The 22,951-nt window shown below is 40.5% G+C and overlaps 1 protein-coding gene across 1 annotated transcript in view; it reads left to right on the top strand.

Annotated features, from left to right (window-relative positions):
• Positions 1–22,951, top strand: part of UST (uronyl 2-sulfotransferase) — a 159,809-nt gene that overhangs the window by 68,356 nt on the left and 68,502 nt on the right. Inside the window, exons 3-4 of the mRNA XM_074168737.1 lie at positions 9,212–9,367; positions 17,099–17,178. Of these exons, the coding sequence (XP_074024838.1) occupies positions 9,212–9,367; positions 17,099–17,178 (236 nt within the window). The remainder of the gene's footprint in view (positions 1–9,211; positions 9,368–17,098; positions 17,179–22,951) is intronic.

Below are 22,951 nucleotides of genomic sequence, written 5' to 3'. Positions count from 1 at the left end.
CCAAACTTTGTCTTTTTAAAATACTATGTGGGGCTTTTTTCCCCAGTGGAAGAACTGAAAATAGCACCCATTCTCTGGATAAGGAATAAAATCATCACGTTTCAGGAGATCAGGGTACTGGGCTGTTTTTTCAAATAAAGGTGGCAGCAGGAATTTTCTCAGTGCAAGCAGAGAAGGAAAGGTTTGCTCACTCCTGTACATGAACATTGCTGGTGTGGTTCTGGTTCTCCATTTTGGACTAGTTCAGCCAGCTTTTCAAGTCTTGCTCCAGTAAAGGGTTTACTTGACTGTTAAAGATTAGCAATGGTTACCTTTGCCAGTGGTATGAAGGTTAGCATGTCAGTGGTATGAAGGCATGGCATAGGCTACTCTTCTTTGGTCTTTAGACACCAAAGGCTTGACCAGAGATTGACTAATTCTAGATTTTCACGAGTTCTAAGACAGATCTCTGTATGCTTTCTCCAGTAACACTAGCATACAGCTGGTCTTGCTGGTGTTAGTAGGTGACAAATAAAAAGGGAATATAGTTGAGCCAAACGTAGCCTTCTGCTCTGTCAATGAAAATTTATTCTTCAAGTTACAGCACTTGAATTTCCTAGTTCAAATCTCTGTCTCACTGCCTCCTGGGATTTTTTTATATGCATCTGAAAATATCAATTTTAAGATTTTTGCAAAATGATCATTTGTTTTTTCTTTCACTGTAGGTTGGAGTCTAAGTGATGCTTATAGACAATGCTAGCCTGTTTTTAAGTAACACCTGTGAAACTGATGTTCGTTAGTGACTGATGGTATTCAGTTGATACATTTCATGTATAAGCATTTCAGCAAAGAAACCAGGTGTATTTTGTTCCAGTATTTGGGTTAGTTATTTCCTTAGCAAAACTTCCTGAGGCTTTTTCCTTCATCCAAGGTGGTGAAGCTGACCTTTGAGGACCAATATGTGATCTTTATCAAATCTACTGTTATTATTGATTGAAAGCTTTTCCCCTGAGAACTTCCCCTGAGAACTTCCATCTTTTGGTGCAGCTGATATATATGTGTAAAAAAGCTATGCATATAGATGGCAGGTAAATTACATTCAAATGCTCTATTCTCCTTTTCTTGATGGGTTTCCCATGGGATGCCTGTCATGGACCCAATGTCTTTTGGCAGCTGTTTAGGTGTCAGCAAAGCCCTATGCTTAGCACGTGTGTGACAGTGCTTCAAAGCTTTAAGCGAATAGAAAAATGGATGTGGGCAGGATGAGGTCAAAATGAAAAGAAATAAAATGCATACACAACATACGTTTTATCTGATTGTATTGGTTCTCTAATGTGGCATCTCCAAGACCACAGGATCCACTTGTGACTCAGACGTGGACCATGGTCAGTCAGGGGAGTTATTCTGGGCCTTTGAATAATTTTAGGTGACACTGGGATTTCTGCTACGTTCTGGCTCTGCTGGAAGAGTTGGCCAGCAACACGTTGTCCTTCCTGTAGGTGCTTCTTGGTGGTGCACCTTCCAGGTGGCGACACATTGTCATAAACTCGATTTGAATCTGTTACCTGCAGAAGCTGTGTTGGAAATTCAATCCCTTTGAGTTCCTCTGAGCATGCAGAGCGAGAGCACCTCGGAGCCAGCTCCATCAGTAACGAGCATGTGGGTTACAGTCCAGCAGAACTGGCCTGTTTTACAAATGAAAATCCAGTTACGGCTATAAACAACCTTTATTTCATACTGCAATTGACTTATAAAGTGCCTGCGCAAAGTGCAGTGGAAAAGACAAGCATGCTGGAGACATTAAACTAAAATGTGAAACTACTGAAGGAGCCTGAAGTGAAGTGCAGGAGGGCAAACTGAAACACAGTGTGACAGATCCTTGGCAACGGTGAAACCCTAAGTTGTTGCCCTATCTGCAGCCTAATAGATAGTCAACCACAATAGGTACAAAAGGGTTAAACCTCAATGTGAAGAAAGACAAGTGCATACAGAGGAATTAATTATTTAGTCTACCACTCATCACATTCAAATCCAATATTATTGGCTCCCAGGGTGAATTCGTGAATATTGCATTGGAAGGATAGGAACTACCGTAAGGTAGTTAGGTTACTTAAGGGAACACCAGTGCCGTGATGTGTTATAAAAAGTTTTAAAACCAGGCTTAGCTACTTAATATCTCTCATTTTGTAAGTATCCAATACAAACATGTGGCTTGGATGTGATAGCATTTATTACTTAAACAGAGAATAACTGTGCCGATGTGTTCTGAGCACATCACAGTGTACAAAACCCTGGGCTCAGGAGGAAAAACAGCAGTTTTAAACTTTACAGTTCCAAGATACATATACATATAATATGAAGCTGCTCTGGAGTTAAAATCTGGATTGCACAAATTCTGCAGCTTAAGTGGTTTTTGATATTACACAGAAAACCTTCCTCTGGGAAACTGGGTAATTAAGGTGACACCAAAATTCTTAATCTACCTGAATTCCCTCAACAAATACTAGTGTCAGTGAACCACATCCTTACATCATTTATCTCTTTTATCTTGTTATGAGATATAGCTAGTAAAATTACCAGCATACCAGTAAAATTACTTCCACAATGTGATGAACTTTAGAAGTAAGAGATGAAAATACTGCTTTGTGCAAGAAAACTAATGAGGGTCTTCCTGTTCTTTTTCTGTTGTAATCTGAATACAGTCATATAGGGTAAGGAAAAAAAAGAGTGATGGCTTTATGTTTGGCAACCTTCTCTATACTAGCAACAGTCCCATATGCTTTGATTCTTCTAAATATTTTAAAAAACATTTCTTCTGAGATTCTTCTGAGATGTTTTAAAAAGAGCTGTCTGCAAGATATAAAGGATAACTGTTCAGTTCTCTTTGGCAGTAGGGTGATGATGCACCACTATATCTAATTTTAGTCCCAGAAGAGGTGAACAAGTTGCAAACTGCAGAGGAAAGAATGAAGAGGAGGTCGAAAAGCATGCTAAGAAAGGGTGAGGGGAAAAGATTTGTTTAATCTAGCAGGTGTTGGTTGTACTCCCTCTCTAGGCAATTATCTGTTTGGTAGGGTGATTCCCTCACCTGCTTCATCCCTGAGAGGAACCGGAGCTGCCATTGCTTGTGTACAGCAAATGTTGCTGAATTATTAGAGCCAGGAGTTCTGCTCATGCCTCCAGAGGCTGCCTAACACCAGTGACCACCTGAAACTGCTTGGTGAACAGAGCATCTGCTCTTTACCAGCCTCTCTGACTCTTTGTATACATGGGCTGAATTTGAACATCGCTGTAATTTCACATACTTGAAATAAACGTGGTTCTGCGTGCTCTTTGGCAGGGAATGTTGTGCAGCAGATTGCAGAAGTCGAGGCTTTGATCTCCTGTGAGCTGCTGTTGTAGGGAGGTAAATCAGGTGTACTGTATAAAAAGAGCAAAATGAAATGTGTTGACGGGATGCAGTCACAACTTTGAAAACTTGATCTTTGACCTTTTCTTGGTAATTTTCCCAGGTTGCTATCAATGTTATCATAGTTTCAATTTGCCGTATGTATAGCCATAGTATCTTGTAATAGGATGTGATCTGAGACTTAACAGAGAGACTTTACTATGCTTTGTACTGAGCTCTTCTTAGATTTGTAAGGGTGCGGTACGTCACTGAAAAACTATTGGAAGTTTTAAAATTGGCTATACGGGTCTGTTTTGGGGACATCTCAGGAACCATGAGCTTTGGCAGACATTTAATAGTAGTCCTTTCCTTAAGTCTTTGTAAGTTTGAGGACTATGTCTACACCTAGTCTCCTTTTGCTACTTATGCTCCGAGCTTATGTCTGCAATTTATTTTGGTACTTTGGGATGTTGAATCATTAGAGAACACATTTTAACTCATTCTTCCAAATATGTCAGCTGCAAAACAGATGAAATGCATTGTTTGGGGCAGGGCAGGGGGGGGAAGTCATCCTTTTTCAATTAAATTAGTTGCTTAATGGAAATGCAACAGAAGAATCTTCTGGTTGTTATTCTGCCCTACTCAGTGCTCTACTACAGCTATATGACTTTCAAACTCCAAAAACAAACTTCACCCTTATCTCTCTTGTGGTTTCTAGTATATTTTCAGTGACCCGTAGAGAGGATATTGCTGTCTGCTCTGCTTTGGAGTTGGTTACTTCCAAAAGCTTAACTTTGTCCAGTGTCACTACACTCTACACGTGGATCTTGACATAACTGGATCTGTGAGGTTTAGCTGGGGAAGAAGGAGGCTGACTAGTAATTTATTTTGTTTTCTCTCTTTTTCATCTTTCAGTCATGTTTTCTGCTGACATATCTTTGTGTTAGCAATTCTTTTTTGTGTTAACAATTCTCTGTTGTAACTGCTTTAAAAGTAAGTTGATATTTGTGTGGAATGAGATTTTGTGAGCAATTGATGAAGTTAGGTTTAGAACATGTTATCTCTTAGTGGCCTTAGAGTTTGTCTTTAAATAGGCTGTGGCAGGCTTGTGATAAACCTCAATTAAAAAGAGGCATGCAGTGTACCGAAGAAGATCTCAAAGCTGGTGACTAAGTTATCTCATCTGTCTTCATGAAGCCCACAATGTGAGAATGGGTATTCTCTGGAAATGGTAGAAGATAAGCTAAAAATGAAATGCATGATAGGTAACAAAATTCTGGAATTTGTTGGTATAGAAAGTGGTGTGAGAAATTCTTCAGGAAACAGACAAGGATGTGCCTTCTAACATCCCATGTGCAATCTTTGGGAGCGCTGGAGGAGGAGGGGAGAGACTGGAGGGAAATGGACTGCTGACAGCTCTGAGGTTTGCAGGTGCCTAACGAGCATTTTCCAGTGCTCATGAGCCAAATGAGCCACTGCTTTGACCCAGTAAGCCATTTTTTAAATTCTTATAATTCTGTCTCAGTTGGACAGGAAAAAAAAAATGGAGAGGTTGCACTCAGAAGATGTGATGCTATATAGAGATGTGTGACGTCAGCAAATGTTTCATTGCTTTCACAATCTTACCAGTTTTGTCTGTGTTGGTTGGCCTCATTCATGTGATAAACATGGAGCATTGTCTGACCACGTGTTAGTGTCTGCTCAGAAAGGAGAAGCCAGTTCTGGCACCCATTTCTGGCCCCTCTCATGAGTAAGGACAGGGGTCACTTGCAGACCTGTGAAGTTAATGGATTGCTTTCTGGGAACATGTATCTCTGGCATGAGTTATTTGTCTGGGCAAATTGTACCTGGGCTGAGAGATTTTTGGCAGGTGGGCAAAATTACACTGGATTTGGCTCAGTTAAAGTGGAATGGTTTAGGCCTTTGGGTGGATCCCTAAATTGTTGACACTGCAAGTAATTATCCAGCCTAATTTTTTTTAATGGTGCAAAGGTTTACCTGGACACAAAGCCACCACTGAAGATGGGAGCCTGGGCTTTTGTCAGACTATCTGAGAAACGGCTTCCCTCCTGAGACTGGCAGACCCACTCTACGGAACTGCTTGGTCATCGTCTGTAATGCAAATTCATTTTGGGTTAAACTTGCTTTTTTTTCTCCTTGATTTCATTCACAGTGGTTCTTGACGTCTTATTTAACTGTGGAACAAAAGAAAAAAAAAAAAAAACCTGAGTTTGAATTGACAAGGAAATTGTTATAAAACTTTCCAAACCTTTGGAGAGAGTTGTTTTAATTATACTGTGGGTTTTACTTTTTTGTAGCTGTAAGTAGTAATTAATATAAATCCAAAAGTGAATTACATGTTTGAATTGTTTATATTACCTCTGGGCTTTGATGCAGTGCTCAATAAAGTCACTCTGTAATTATTTTTAAGTTGTGTATATTGTTACATGAATATCATGTTGCCAGAGCATCACCTCAGCAGTTAGTCAGTCTACATGATACATACTCTCATTGTAAAATAAAATGTAATCCAATTAGCATTTTGTAAACCTCTAGCTGCTGTTTTCCATCTTGTTTCTGCTAATATAATAGGAGCCTTCTTTTCAAGTGCCTGTTTTTCCACCATCTCTCACATTGTCTCAGTCTGTTGTGGGTATCATGAGGGGGAAAAGAATGAAGTTCCTCCCTGAAAAAGTTTTCAATTTCTTGCATTTCTAGATCTGCCTGATACAAACTCAGTTTTCTGGAAGAAGTATTTCTTCTTCTAAGAAGTTACATAGACGTTTTCTAAAATGCAGAAAGCAGCTTTGCAGTGTCCTAAGGTAACTGGTCACATTAAACAAATACTTGCTTATGTACCAGAAGCCTGATGGCTTTGTGTAGTGGGCACACCCACTGGTGCATTTAGTGGCATGGTGACGTAAACAGAGGAAACATGAGCAAAGCTTCAGCAGTGAATCCCTAAAGCTGGCCACAGTCAGCAGTGCTGCAAGTCAAGTTTTGATTACCCTTGATGACTGTGTTCTTCTGAAGTGAGCTTTGAGCTGTAGAGTTTGTCTTGAATCTTGTCAGATTTTACCTAGGTGCATTCAGATTTTTACTGAATCAAAGCATTGATATATTGGCCTCCTTTAAACCAAACAGTTGTCTGAAAATAATAGCCCTTTATTTCAGTTTTCTCTATCTGCAGTGAGTATTTGCTTATGCTTTCTTTTTGGGGGTTGCCATGGTTATCGTCTGTGCGCGGAACGGAATTGTGCTACGTAGGAAGGTGAGTTTCAGAAACAAAGGTGAGAACTGGCCAAACTTGGTAGCAACTGCCATTTTTTTAGCTGGTAAAGTTGTTTGCACTTAGAATAGAGACTTTACAAAAGCCTACTTTAATTTTATTTCATTTTTAAAGAAAGATATTAATAAGATTCACCCAAAGTTACTGGCTTAATCAAGTCAGGGATTTAATTAGAACTTGAATGTAATCTGGGTGCAGCAAAATTTCACTTGAAATTAGTGAAGTACTAATGAAGAAAAAATTTTGCTCACTATGTTGCAAAGTGCGACTCTGCTATGAAAATCAAAGCAGTTAATAATTATGAGGCATTTTTAAACATTTCCATAGCCCTACAAACTCTCATCATTTATCACATTTCCAGGATGCTGTGCAAACACATGCTATTTCGCTCTTGCTCCTTCACTGGCACTTGTCAGCATCTACTTAACATTTCTCTTGAAGACTTTCACTTACTTGCACAGCAAAGTGTGCCATAAGTGTCTGTCTGAGCAGAGAAACTCCCATTCCGCAAGTTGCAGTGGTGGTGTGTGGATAGTGCTACAGGGCGGTGGCACGTACTGATGCTGGTTCTTGATATTCGAAGAAATGAAATCAAAAAGGGGACAATCCATAATATGGCTCGTGTTCTTGCATAAGAAAAACTTCTCTTGTGGTGTCCCTGGTGTTATAATCAACATAATAAAATGTGTTCAAACATTAACCTTTCAGGCGTCATCAGCGGTTGTTTTGGAAAAGTTTAGCTACAGCTGTAACATAGAGATGTTAAATTCATCACCTTTGGAGTTCCCTAGTCATTGAGGCTGGGATTTTGCATTTCACAGGAAGCAAGGCTTCCAAGGAATAAGGGGGCTAGGTTTCTCATAGAAAACTTTATAAAAATATTACAAAATAGTATGGTTTGGTGTGTTATGTGGGTTTTATACAAGCCTTGGGAGACCCATATTTACTTGCTGAGTTAGCATATGTGATGTCCTGGAACTTGGAAAGCTTAACCGGGGCCATGATTACCGAATACCTACCCCTTCCCCAGGTAATTTGGAGAATGGCAGCTTCCATGTTTATGTTGCAGTGAAGGATATCCCAGACATTGCAACCAGTAACAATAGTTATGTTCCTTTGATCATGAAGTGTAATGTTGATAGCAAAGTGTCAGTATGTTCCCATTATATATAAGGGAATCCAGATTTTTTTCTTTTATTTTTTTTTATTCTAGTTTGCAGTCCTCTCTGAAAGTAATCTTAAGGGTTGCCTGAGGAATCATTTTGCTTCCCTGATGAAGATCTATTAGCTGTTCAAATATTGTGAGAAGTGCCAGAAGCCCATACGCCTCATCTGACTGCTTTTATGTTAGAAATCCTTCTGCTGGGAGAATGTGATTGCATCAACAGCATAAGTAACTATAGGCTGACATACACCATCACTTTGGCACACGAGCTGTTCCTTGTGCTGAATACGTCACCTGGAACCAGGGTGCAGGCCCTGTGTCGGGAAACATTTTTGTGCAATCATCTTAATAGAAAAATGAGCTTTTCATAAGTGACTGCCATATATGCACTGCTGTGGATGAAACTGTGAGCCCCTATGTTAGCCAATTTAAAAGGCTTGAAAACAGATGCCTCTTGGCCTGTAATATTACCAGATGCTGCTGCTATGTCCTATACACCAAATACTGTCTAGTGCAATAACGTGACTTCAGAATGCCTTTTACTGAAAGAGTTGCCCATGGACATCGTCCAGGAACAAAACAAGCCTGTGTCCAATGTACTTCAGGACAGCAAATTACTACTCACTTGCCGGAGAGCATGGTGCAAGAGTTAGCGTGGGCTGGAGACTGTTCCCAGTGGACAGGTTGGACGTGGCTGTGCTGTTTTGAGGTTTAGTGAACATTACCTGTGCAGAGGTGATCAGACTGTGCCAGTTGGCCTCCAGGCCACCTATGGCCCCACAGCTGTTTATTCCACAAGTCATACCTAACCAGTGGCAGGATTTGTCTTCTGAGTCTCTTTGGAAGATTCATGTTTATATTTGAAATTAAAGCAGTTGGTTAGTTTTAGCTCTATACAACTGGGGGTTGGTTGGGGTTTTTTTCTTTTTAAGCTGAAGTTTTGCAATTCCAGCATTCCTCTTGTGTTATGTCAACTTCACTTTGAGTTGCCAAACTGTTGTGCAAATTCACTTTTCCTCCTTCTTTGTATGGGAGGCAGTCAACTAAAGCTAACTATTTGCAGTGAGGTTACAAGCAGCAAACTTAAGCTCATCATCATCTTCACTGGAAGACCTCAGCAGTGGCTAAGTGTTTCTGGACTAGCTACCAATCTGCACGTTTACGTTAAACTGGATCATGAAGGGAGAATCTCGGCTTGCCACCTCCTGAGCCATGTGTTTCTGTTCTAAAGAGCTTCTAGCTTGCTGATGGAAGCGAATGCTTCAGACCTGGGCAGGGCCCTAGAAATTCTCCTGTATGTATCTTTTGGCTTAAAGTCAAAACATGCTGTGATTCAGAGGTACACAGAAAGAAAAATACTGACTCCATGGTTTTTTCAATCTTTATTTAGGTACTTCCTTTCCCCAGCCAGGTGGTCTACAACAGAGTTGGAAAGTGTGGGAGTCGAACTGTGGTTTTGCTTTTGAGAATTTTATCAGAGAAACATGGATTCAACCTGGTTACATCTGACATCCATAACAAAACGAGACTGACCAAAAATGAACAGGTAAGTTACTCTTGCTCACCTTAGATTCTCTTTTCTTATTATGTTTGTGAAACTGAAAAACAAAGGCACATGCTAGCAAAAATAGTATTGAAAAGGTGTACTGCTACTTTGACCTCAGTAATCAGCCAGAATTCATCAACCTCTAAGTGGCTTCGGTTAATAGGAGGAATGGATGGTAGAGCCAAGAGCAACACGGTGTGGAAGCTAACCAGAAAAACTAACTTCCAGTGAGCCAACTCTTGAATTTAGTCAGCATAGCAGCTAGTCCAGCAGTGAGGCAAGAAGGGTTAGTACAAGTGAAGTTAGGTGCTAACAGCTTCTGGGATCTATATTAATGTATCTGCAGGGCACAGCCATTTATCATGTAAGCGGGCCAGCTTATTCACACCTAGCTTGGGTCTCATTAAGCAGAGCAGGAGTAAAGAATAGCCAACAGGGAGGTTTTGCTCACTTTCTTAATTCACTTCTAGTGATCGGTTGCTTCAGAAAGTTGTTTCCCAGGGCCATCCTAACCCATGTTGCCATAATCTGATATGTCCTTGATCCTATCTCAGCCTCTTGCTCATGTCTTTTTCATGTTATCGCACAACACTCACTAAGGCAAGTGGAAACACCACATGAAACTTCTTTACCCAGACACCCCTTTTCGTGTTCCCTTAAAGTTATAGAGGGCATAATTTTGCAGCTTTGATTCCACTAAAGATCCGGTTATTTAAATTCCCTTGTATTTAGGATAACCATGTGCCCTCTGTGAGTATCACTGCCATCACTAGATATTGATGAAAGTAATACAAAAAAACCTCAGGCTCCCAAGTGTACAGATGTAGTCAGATGCAGTACATGTGGCGGTTGCACACGCTGCCTGCAGCTGCTATTTTGATCTGCTGATCAGGTAAATGCTGCAGTAACTGCCTGTGTCAGTCTTAGGAATAGCAGCCTGCAAACCACAGAAGGATGTGTGTGATGAACAAAATACGGATGTGGGCCTGCCAGTGGCGTTGTGCTGTGATTGGGGATGATTTATTTGCAGCCTGTTGATGAGCATAAGTTTGTTATTTTTGATAAAGCAGTTCATTCCAAATGAGAATTTGGGAGCAGATGTTGCTCCTGCGGGTCCCATCTTCCTCCCTTCCAAGGTGGCCATTGGCAGCTGGCTCCCCTAACCCCATGCAGCACTCAAGATCAGCCCAAGGTGGGGACCAGCTTGCCAGGGCTGCCACGCTAGCCCAAAGGCTTCTGTGCATGGCTGGGTGCGAACCCCCAGTGAAAAGCTGTGGGGGAGGCCAGTGACCCCCAAATGCCCCCACCTGTGGCCAAGGGAAGGGGCAGAACCTGGGCTACAGCTACAGCTACTGCAGCATTCCTCTCTATCCCACCAGCAGCACTATGGAGCCTGGGGAGTTCACAAAATCGTCCCATGAGGTTGCAAACTGTCCTCTGCTACAGAGCCTGCCTGGGTAGTTTTTCTGCTTAACTGTAGGATATGGAATTTCTGTGGGTATGACTGCTTTTGTGTTTCGGATTGTTTTGGTTTTGTTTTGACTATGTCCTTCATCGAGTTTCATTGCTGATTGGGAGATGCATGATAAAACCTAAAAACCTTTCAGGTATTAATAATAATGAGCTTTCACCCTCATCAGCTGCTTCATTCCAGTTCTGTTCCGCCTTTCACTGGTAGGTGGATTGTCCTTTGTTAAACACGATACAAGATCACATCTCAACAGTCTTCTGTGCTTTAGTCCAGCATGTGGAGTTCCAGAGGGTATATTTGATGCAACCAATATACTGCCAGAGGATAAATACCTGCATTACTTTTTGCACTCCAGAAGCTGTTAGGTTACTAGACAGCGAATGTGCTGGAACACAGATGGTGCTGGAAGTATTGCTACAGAGCTGATGATTTACTCTATAGATTGCTCTACTATAACTTGAGTCTCTTCATTTTAATTTACAGCTTATTTACATAGTTACAATAGACTCATAATTTAATGAGTACTTTTGCTGAAAAGTACCTTTGATCGCCAGGAAACATGCCTGGAGACAGTAACTGTTCTGTTGTTTAGCATATTTTTAGTTGACTTCTCATTTTTTATGAGCAGAATATGAAAAAATAAATTATTTCTCCCATCTTTAATGTGGTACGCACAAGAGGAAGTTAAGAGAATGGATGGGCTCAGGCTCCAGGCATTGGAACGAGAGAAAAGATGGCTGTAGACTCCCAGCATGAGCATGGGCTTCTCACTGGAGATGATACATCTCTCTTCGTTCTGTCATTTGTCTGTCCTGTGTTTGGTTAAAGCCCTGATCCAGCTAAGACTTTTCTGTAAATGTTTAGCTTATGCAGTCTGCTGTTGTTAAATTAATTTCAGCACATAGGTGTTCTTAGTGACTGTGGAGATTGCACATAACTGGAATCCATATTCTCATTGCCTTTTCCAGACTCCCTCCTACTAAGAAATTTTCCCAAATTATTTGTGCCTGCCAGCAATTGGAAGTGCAGCCTTTGAACATCTGTGGGCATAAGGGAGTGAGTTCTGGAAACAGATTAGTTAATCTGTGCCTTATCATTTGCTATAATATTTCCAAGTAAATTAAATACAGAAAATAACATGTAGTATTCATGTATACAAAGTCAATCTAATTGACGTGGCTTCAACATGACACACAAACTGTTGCAAAATGAATTCTTCCTCCTCCTTGACTTCTTCCCCCGCCCCCATTTTTTTGCATTTGGAGAAGTAGGAATGAGTATGCTTGTAGACATACAAATACCAATCACATACAAGAGTAATTGATAGTTTATCCTCATATTGTTTCCTTCCACTACCTATCCTTTTGGCTGTGCAGCCAGTTTTATATATAATTCCCATTTAACACACTAAAAATCCATCACTAGCTTTTCTTAAATGCTTTTAAAGAGAGAAAATTGGTCATAGCAGCTTGGGGAGCTGAAGAAATTCTTGAACCCATTCCAAATTTTTGAGAGCTGAAAATGAAGATCTAGTCTCATTCCTGCGAGTTGTTCATGGAAATGAATACCAAGATGAAAGCGATACACCAAATACCTGTAGATACTTGTGCTTCCTGGACCCTACGTGCCTTCAATAGACACTGAAAACAGTAGAAGAAGGGAAAGAACTCACAAGACAGATACAGAGATTTTGATTTTTATTTTCCTATTTGTATCAGTGTTAGCGCAGATCATGGTGTCATCCAGATGACCTCACTTGGAAAATCCCAGTTGTCTCACCATACATTTTGACCTCTTGTTCTCCCAGTGAAATAGAGTGGCTTAAAAAAAAATATCTAGTAACTTTTTGGCTGTTCCCTGGGCAGGGTTATTATCTGATTATTTCTTTTTATTCCCAGTAGAATTTACCTATTGCAAAATTTGAACGAAACGGGGCTGCTCTGAGCAGCCAATGCGGCGGGCTGACTGTTTCCAGAAGAGGGAAAGAAGGTGTCCTCTCTCACAAGCCTGAGTGGAGTTTTTGTGCAGGAGCAATGCTGTGGCTGGAGCAAAGCCATCCTCCACATTTCTCCCCTTTTGGGGAGGGCCCCATCCAGTCTCTCTCAGCGTCATTTCACTGTGCCATCTGCTGGATTGTTATTTGCAATGCAGCAACAGCTGAGTACAAATACACAGATGATGCTGAGCCATTATGGTTTGATTTCTTCAGTATGGACAGCTGAGATCCTACAGTGGTAGCATAGGACAGTACACAAGGAAAAAACTTCCCCCTTGGACTATTGCCTCTTGGTGCTCTTGCTCAGGGGGCCTTTAAGACTCAAAAATATCTTGTGATTTACAGGATTGCCGCTATTCATGGTTCTGGTCTCCTTTAAAGGTCCTGTTTAAAAGTCAGCGCAGAAAATGAATTTTGGAGAAGAACTTAGAGTAAAAGCTTAAGCAAGGAGTCACAGTGGTAGAAAGATGTTAGACTAGGGAGCAAATCAGCATTTAGGCTAAAGGTTCTGTTCCTTACAATTACTTGGTGTTTGAGGCGGCGGGGTGGAATGACAGCAAACGTGTGTTGACCGCACCACAGAGGTCTTTGCAACTGTTTGCTGTGGGTTAGCATCTCTGCAGGCTCCTGCCATGCAGTGTGCATGCTCCCCTTTGCCGGGGGAACCCAGTGCTTTTGGTTCACTTTTGCCCAGCCGTCGAGCTGAGCTGATGTGGCTGGGCTGTGCCGTGGGCTCCGTGGTGGATGGGAGCACTGAGCATGGGGTGCCACCGCCTGCCTCTCCCCACACACTCCTCATGCCCTGGCATGTCCCTCTCCCTCAGTCCTTGTTCAGCAGGTATAACTCTCTGGTGCAATTTACTTAATTTCAAAAGCAAATTACTATCTTTTTCAGCACCGCTTCACTGAAACATCCTAACTCCCACAGGAGAGCTCAGGGCAGCAGCAAGGAATGGCCTTATCCTAGCGGACGTGCTCCTTTCAGGCTCCCTCCAGATATTTTTACAGCTTCTCTCTCCAAACATGGAAGTACTCTGGTTCATCTCTTCCCTAACGGTGTTTGCCAGGGTACTTTATCTTCTCCTGCTTGTGCCTTTTCATCTCTTTTCAGACTTAGGTTGGTTTAAGACCACGTCCTAGGTCATCTGTGCTTGTATGTTATCTCTCTCCTTCATCGCTCATTCCATCCAAAGGTACTTGCTTTCCTCAGCTTCCATCCTTTGCTCACTCTTACTCTCTGCAGGTCCTTTACACTAATCATCTTGTAAGAAAAAAATAACAAAACCCCAAACAAACAAAACCCAACTCACACCACCACCCCCCCCCAAAAAAAACCCCCATGCTAGAGACCTTACTCTTCTGGGAGACATTGAAAGATTTTTGTTTTCTTTTCTTTTTTTTTAACATCATCTTAAAAGGAGGGGCAGATGGCTAGGTATTCCTGAGCAATACATTTGGCTTGTTAGACTGAAATCAGTGCAGCACAGTGGGATCAGAGAGAGGGAGGCCCAAGGGAAATATGGCCACAATTTGCATGTGGCCGTGAGCCATTACAGTTATTTATTTGTCCCTCCTGACATCTGTGTGGTGTTTCTGTTGAGCCTTACTTACCCTTTTGGCTGCATTTTTAAAAGAATGGTTTTTCGCTTGTTTGTTCATATGCACATTGTAGCTTTATCCACATCTGCTTACAAGTCCAGTTGATCATTAAGTGTCTGAATATGAAGGTACTTCAAATCAAAACAAAATTCTGTGTCTGCTTTGGAGTAAGCTATTATCATAGCTCGAGAGATTGAGTTTGGTAGCAAGAGATTTAAAAAAAAAAAGCCAGGAGGCAGATGCTATCCTACTCTCTGTGCATCTTTCCAGCCTCCCTTTGCTCCCGAGGCAGAAGTGCCTCCGCCAGTCTGGCAGCAGGTCGAGAGGAGCCCGACACTGACATCGGGTGCAGTGCGATGGGAAACGCGGGGGTGGTGGTGTGTGAACCCGCCTGGTGCTGCCAAATTGGTACCAACCCCAGGGTGAGCTGAGGGGCCAGGGAGGGTTGCGCTGTACGTTTTAACACTCACATACACTCCCCTGCCACGTTTATCTAGCAGCATCTTTTTAAACTCAGTGAGATTACTTTGTATGGATAAATTATCTTCACATCTCCATTTTTATACTCTAATGATGATATTTCATTTATTCCAAGATGGAATTAAAAGCGATGACTGTAGTGGCATGAATTAGAGTTTCTGTCGCGTATCAATAACTTCCTTCTGCCATCTTCCTTCCATCATTCGTGCAGATAGAGTAACACAGGTAAAATGCCATTATGACATAAAGCTTCATACAGTTCTGAGAATTTCACTTCTTCTGTAACTTGTAACAAAAAAAGAAGCCAATTGAGGCATCAGATACCCAGCCTCTAGAGTTTCCTCTTGTTTCATTCTGCAAGGTGAATGAGTATAATTTTTTGGCAGAGTTACCAGTCCTAAAGAAATGTCAACTTATTTGGTTTGCTTGGAAAGCTTTCTGTCTCTTCAGAGTATTAAAAAACAATACTTAATTACTTTATGCCAATTATTTCAATGGGCTTTCTAATTCTGGTCTGGGCAATCTCTGCTTTTCAGATTTATTAATTTCTTGCTCATAGCATTTATCTTGAACTGAAGGAGCTGTATAAAGACCTGTTTGTACCCAAATCAAACAGTCCAGAGTCCAGATACGACTAACTAAAGCAGGGGGGCTATTACCTTCCTGCTGCTTTTTTTTTTTTTTTTTTTTGACTTCTCCACACATCATCTCTCTGTTTTCTCTTGTTTCTCTTTTCCTTTCATATTGTCTTTCCTCTTCTTTACGTTCCACTCCCTTGGGTTTGCAGCCTTTCTCAGACGTAATATACCTTGATATACTACTATACTTTGATACACTTTCTCAGACCTACTATGTCTTGATATACAAGGTCTATACCTTAATATGCCTTGATTTACTCAAACTAGTTTGACAGGAAAAGGCCCATCCTGAGACAACAGACAAACTGAACTGTCTGCTTCAGTGCTCATCATACATGCATGTGTATAAAACCGTTGAAGGCAGAGCAACTGTTGGGAAAAGCATATTAGTGTGTGCACTTTTTTATTTGATCCTAGAAGTTAAATGGCAATAGCTTGTGTTGTCTGAAAGAAGTCAGGAAAAAAATGCAGAATGAAAGATGGATGAGAAGCAGTAAAACATGACAGAGTGTAAAAAACCATGGCAAAATACCAGTATATCCAAACTGGGAAATAGAAAGAAAAAAATTGACAATTGGTGTCTCTTAAATGTAGTTTAATATTTGTTATGGCATGGGCATAATTTTCTACTATGCTCTTCATGGTACACTTTTTAGCGTAGTAACTCATACCTATCATTTCAAATGCCTTTTTGTTCAGTGTCCGTAATATAGCCTGCATTTGAGCATAGAACAGAAAATCTGAAAATCAATCTTAGGAAATTAATAGTAAGGAAGCAAAATTATCGAGGACGTCTCAATTCTCTAGCATGATGCTCCTCTAGACACTTTCAGTTTCCTCTAGATCATAGTTATAACTCAACTTATACAACATAGATACTCATATCCATGGAGCACAGTCTTCAGTCTATGCTGGTTACATTATTCCATTTTAATGATCTGAAAATTTATTTTTTAAAAAAATTTAAATGGTGTGAAGGTGCCTGAACTAGAATTTAGCATCATCTTTCTAAAAGTGCCTATTTAATTTATACTCTTAATTTGCTCTAATAGTAAAAGGAATGGCAAGTGCTGATTTCTGTATTTAAAAGGGTGACTCAGTCAGTGTTTTGGCAATGTTGGCAATTTTTATTGTTATATGAAAATGGTCATTGGCTCAGCTCTCACCTTCTGTTACAGTTTCAGGCATTTTACAGTTTGGTGTTCTGGTGAGTAGAGGGCAACTGCCACTTGCAAAGCTCTGGTGCAGATTTAGGCAGGGTTTAGATTTTTCCTTTAGTTTACACCTTTCCCTAAACTCATACGCACTTCTGGAAGTACATAAGCTCCATGATAGCACGATGGTGTCTGTGGCTTAACCTTTCTTGCTTAGACATGAAATAGTAGCCGTGCTATCTTGATGACAGTGTTTGGGAGGGACAGTGGGGAAGGAGTTCCTGAGTAATTCACACTTGAAAATTACATCATCATAAGTTGTTTGAGAGTTAGATTTGTCTCAAAATGTGTATTGACGTAACATGGAAAATTTGATTTGTTAATTCTTTTTAGATGGAATTGATTAAAAACATAAGCACTGCGGAGCAGCCCTATTTATTCACTAGACATGTTCATTTCCTCAACTTCTCAAGGTAAGGCATTTTTTCAGTCAAAAGTCTTTTTCATTGATTTCTATTAATTGTAATACATAGAACATTTTCCCTCCTTTTTACATATAAACAATACAGTGTCCTATTTTTCCCTTCCTTTCTGGCACTGGAAGTCACATTCAGAAGTTGAGAGGTTTTTTTCTTGCGCTGTCTTTGCTACAGAATAGTTATGTAGAGTATGTTTGTGAGAAGCCAGGATGCTATTCCATGCCTTTGCCCCCAAGGTGCTCTTGATTTACAGCGTTTCCAGCCAACATGCATGAGATGGTAACTTGGGTCTTTAAACTGTGCACTCGTGTTTTAAAAGTGGCAGCATACTGTTGCAAATGTTTCATCTCTGTATAGCCAGATACTAATATGAGACTGAAAACTCCACTGAGTTCATTTATTTTGTACCTGGAATGACTCTTCACCAATTTAACCAATTTAATTTTGTTCTGACAAAATAGTTGCCATTCCACAAGATACGGAAGTATTTATGAACCATGCAGACGGATTATGCCCTGTATCATGGGAGTGCAGTCCCTTCTGGCAGCTATTTAAAAGTATGCAGCAAGACTTTAGAGACATTTATAGCATGGAATGTGAAGAAAATTGAATTTGGATTAAACTTCTGAGGAATTTTTGGAAAGACGCGAATGAGTGATGCCAGTTAGCATTTAGCCAGGACACAGAGGTTAAAGCTGACTGCAGATGGTTATTGCTCAGGCTGTAAATTTAATTTGGAAATTATATTCAGGAACCATGCCATCTGTGCCACTAGCTTGGACTCCTTGCATTGAGATAAAAATATTTTTGTAGAAGTGTGAATTCTCTGCAGATCTTTGCAAGACCTTGCCTAACTTCCCGGCATTTTGTTTACATAGTAATGTCAGTGCATGCCCTTTGAATGTATGGCTTCAGGCATGGGTAGAAAGTGTAGTCAGAAATTATAAAATTGGGGGGGAGGGGATGGGATTGGTTTGTTTTTTTTAGAAAATAAAATATTTTGAGCAATTGGAAATTCACTGGATATATATACATTAACTATGGGCGTGATTTTGTTACATGAAAACAACAAGAGTTAAACAAAATTTCAATCTTCTGTGTTCTCTGTTCTGATTCTATGAGAGTTCCATTTCTAATGTATTATTTTTAAAGAATAAAACTCATTAGAATAGGACTTCACATATTTGATAAATGATCTCTTTGCTGAAATGCAAGATAAAACAAGTAGCCCCACCTGACAGTCAAAGGGATTAAGTTGATTTTTCCGAGATGGTACACAACATAAGGTACATGAGAAACAGATGAACATCGTTACTTCTTCCTCCTCCCAAGATCCCATTTTCTATACATATGGTACATCCTTGCCACATAGGTAACATGTTTCTTCTGTAGTGTATCCATGAGATGAAATCTCTCTACGTTTTTCTTCCAATACAAATTTGTGAAAATATATAAAAATTATGTGAGAGGTATAAAAGTATTTGCAGCTTCCTTTTTGGCTGTTCATTGCAAACCTGAAAAATGTATTTTTCATTTTATTGAGAGGACACTTAGTAGTAGCTGTAGAGTAGTGAAAAGGCTGATGAATCTTTAAGCGAGACATCGTTGAAGTGCATCAACATTACTTACTATTGGCTTAGCATTTCCTAGTGTTTTCTGATAAATAAAACATTTTTAGAGTTTTAGTCTTTAGTTTCAAAATCTATTGGTGGGCGTTGGACCTAACAGTGAAGTAGTGTGTTGAATATTTCCTCTGTTCCTTAATTCTAGGGTGATTTTTTTTTAAATTAATTTCATTAGGAACTAGAGTGTCAAGTATTGATTCTGCAGAAATTTCAAGAATGTGATTCAAATACACATTATAAATATTACAGTATCGTGAAAGCATTTCAGTTTTGCTTGATTTTATTGCAACTATTTGTTTGTAGACCATCTCTAGTGGATAGCTGAACTCAGATTGTCTGTGGAATACAGTTCTTCCCGTTTCCTCCAGCTTTTCTGCCAGCTCAATGTAAAAACCATGCAATACCCTAGAAACTAAAAGAATTGAGGGTCAAAGTGTTGATGCAGTGTTTTCTGGCTGACAGCTGAAGACCTTAGATGGCAGCTCACCATGAGCAGCCAGCGCAGTGGGGAGCGGGATGGATGCTCAGTGAAGGGTAGGAGAGAACCGACTCCTGGCTGCAGGCTTAGGGCACCTTCAGATCCATGAAAGGCTCAAAGATCAGCTTGAAGATTGAAGAATCCTACTTCGGTGAAACCCCTTGCTCCTTCCCAAGGAAAGTGATGGGGTTTTCTACATGCCATTGTAGCAGAGCCGTTACTGGAAATAATGAATTTTTGGAGGGGCAGCCATCCTGGGCATTAGTCCAGCAACCAAACTCACTTCTCTTGTTCAGCATTTTATAACTTTGAAACCAAGCTTTTGTTTGCAGGAAGGGATAAGGAAGGCTTTGTGCTCCTTCCTCCTGCATGTATCGAGCTGTCAGACAGGTAGGAGAATAGAAGGCATGTTATCTTTGCTATTGTTTTGGTAAGCCTAAAGGTCACTGTTGGGACAAAAGAAGTCTCTTCAACTTGCCTGGCGCTTCTCTGCTTGAGCGCTTTCAAGAACTGTAGGGATTGCATTAATCTGTTTAGAGCATATCATCAAGGTACTACAGAAACAGAGAAAATGTAAGCAGGAGTTGTGCAAAAAGGGAGTCTGCTTTGCTTTCACTTATTGGTGCTTCTCAGCTTCCCAAACAGTAGTAAGAAAAATAAACTTGATTTTTGTTTAACATCACTGATGTGAATAGCTGCAATGACAAATCGCTTGGATTTTTCCCCTTTGCACCCTGCACCTGCTTATAAACCTGTCAGCACTTAGAGCTCTCTGATTATTCAGAAAAGCCTCATGGCATTTACTTACAATCATTTCCAACTGAAAAAAAAAAAAAAAAAAAAAGAATTCAGTGGTGAGTTTGAGCACATGCATTTTTCTGAGGCACCATTAGTTTTGCTGAACAAAGTTCTGAAAACTTGAAAATCTCACCCTGACATGAATGCTTGCCAGGGACATTTTCCCCTCATTTTTGAACTGTGTTTTAAGATTGCCTGCTGGTTCAGCTGAGTAAAGGAATCCTCATTTACTCTCATACATCTTCCTCTTTTAGTTCAGTACCATCTTTTCTCAATCCAAAGTAGTGCAAAGAGGCAGACAAAAAGGCAAATCTTAAAAGGATGCCTTAAATCTTATGTGAATTTTTACAGACATAAATCTAATTAATTGCAGCTTCAAACAAGATAAAAAACTAAGTTTCTTTCTCTTCTTTGATGTGAGTGAATTTCTACATAATGCTTGTCAAAGGAAAAGCTTTTATTCCCAGTGGTTTGCAGCTTCTCTTCCCAGTCTCTCCAGTGCAGCTAGGGCTAGCTTTAGGAGGTGACCTCGTGCTTGGTAGTGTGGCTACTCCATCCAGTCCATTTCAGGAGAGTTTCTTTTTGGGAAAATGGTGCTGTTTATTGAATTCTGCTTTACTTGTGGGTGAGGCTTTTCTTTATGACTCTGTGGTCATTGTCCTGCTCGTTTCAGCCTAGATGCTGGACTGACCTCTTCATACCTGGCTTTATTCTAATAATCCTGCTTGGAAATGTTCTTATATGCAGAGGTAAATGTTTAGGTCCTTTTTTATTTCATACTGGCTGTTGCTACTGGGGTTAGCCCAGCATTGGATTTTCTTGCTCTTGATTGGAAAGAGTGTATTTCTCAGAAGTCTTCCATGAAAGCATCCAGGCTGCATTTGAAGGCATCAAGTTTTACCACCTTTGCTGCTTCCTTGGGCACTTGGTTCCAGCTGTCTGTCAGCTTTGCTGTCAAATTATTGTGGCTAATTTCTGATGTGAACTTCTCTGGCTTTTGCTCCTTATTGAATGAAGTGCTTTCTTTATTCCCTGGTGTTTCTCCCTGTGCATCTATCTGCTGCTGTCATCTCCAAATACCTTTCACTCTTCCAGTGGGTGTTTTCCTCATGCATTTAATGTCTCTGGGACTCTTTTCTGAAATTTCTCCAGTAGTTTCATAGTCTTTATTAAGTGTGTCAAAACTGTACTCTGGACCTGGGTCAGCTTCACTAATGCTGTATGTGGTAGGGAAAGACCCTCTTTGCAGTAGCCATGCTTATAGCTTCTAAAACTACGGTTGCGCCAGAGCAATCTGGGCTTTCAGGGGGAGTTGTTTTTCCAGTGTCTTTCCTAGATCCTTTCCTAGTCACTGTTTACCAAGCTGCTATTTCCTATTCTGTAGAAATGGCCTTCATTCCTTATTATTAAATGTGTTAACCAAGGGGAAAAAAAATGAGCGTCATGAAACGTGCAAAATTACTAGCTGCTGTCCTACTGCAGTGCATGTTGTGAAGCAGAAAGCTCTTTGAATAAAAAAAAAAAAAGGAAAATGTCCCTTGATATTTATGGGAACTTTCAGAATGCTGAGATCTCTTGGCCTGTGTTTAAAAACCACCAAACAAAAAAAAAAAAAAAAAAAAAAAACCCAAAGAACTTTTTTCATAACCTGTGCTGTGGTCTACGGTGCACAGGGCAGAGGCACCCACCTCCACTTGTGCAGAACTCAGGAATTCAGGAGATCTGCCTCCACGCAGGGATGTGTGCCCGGAAAGGGCACGTTGCAGGACCAGGATGACAGCTATCATTTATCTCTGTCATACTGCATTTTCTTTTCAAAGTCAATGCTGCATATATTTAAAAAAAAAAAGTGTAGGAGCCATTAAATTCGTAAAAATACTGATAATTTTTTTATCTCTGTCTAAATTGAAGTTTATATACTAATGTTGCCAGGAAAAGCATCAAAATGTTAATAAGAAGCAAATATTAAAGAATGTCTCTAAACAGGTAAAGATCTCTATATGCTGATACATGTGCTGAGATTGCAGGTGTTATTGATCCAAGCAGTAGAGTGAATAACCTGCAGAGAGACAAAACACTGTTTCAGGATAGCCGCAGGTCTTTTGCTGTGCTTTATCATATATGCCGCTTGTCATCTGTTTATTTAGCCTAAGGAAAATTAAACAGGAAGAAGCTTCAAGTTCGTGGAAAAGCCACACTGGACCTCTTAGTAATCTTCTGCTGAATTAAGTGACTGAAACAGTTTTTGGGCAGCTACTCAAGATGCTCAGCGTGTGCTCCAAGCGTCACAGGTTTCAGAGAAGCAGAAAGAACGTTTGCAGGAATGCACTGGGGGCGGCGAGGCCACAGGTTTGGGTCAGGATGTCTCAGGGACAGGGAGAATTGTGCAACTCCTGTTTTGGACACAGGAAGGCAACTTTCCCCCTCCGACACCAAGCTGTTCTCTTTGGAGCATGCACTCACGGACCCCAGTTTGGGCGGAGCGGGAAGCTTGGCTGCTCCCTCCTGTCTTGGGGTAAATGAACATTACAGGGGAAAGTGTAAAAGCCTAAAGATGTGCCTCTGTTGGTGACTGGTAAGTGACTTTTGCTTGTTTAATGGCTGGCTGATTAGGTCAGGGTAAAGTCATAGGAGGGAGAAGCATTAAAAAGACCACCCAGAGAGAGAAACAGGCTTTTTCACGTCTCACTGGAGCCATGAATTCTTTACTTTCTGCAGTAGTTATAGACCACTGGGGAATGATCTCCTTTAAAATTTCCTATGATGTGGTAACGAGATGCAGAGATAAAGCATGGACTCAATTTAATCTTACATTTTAATTAGCCCTTATAATTCAGTTCATTATATCTTATTTGTTCGAAGCCAG

The sequence above is a fragment of the Numenius arquata genome, chromosome 2 (assembly GCF_964106895.1).
Source record: "Numenius arquata chromosome 2, bNumArq3.hap1.1, whole genome shotgun sequence".
Taxonomy (NCBI): domain Eukaryota; kingdom Metazoa; phylum Chordata; class Aves; order Charadriiformes; family Scolopacidae; genus Numenius; species Numenius arquata.
The sequence above is the reverse complement of the archived record's forward strand: the minus strand, read 5'-3'. Positions and strand labels throughout refer to the sequence as shown.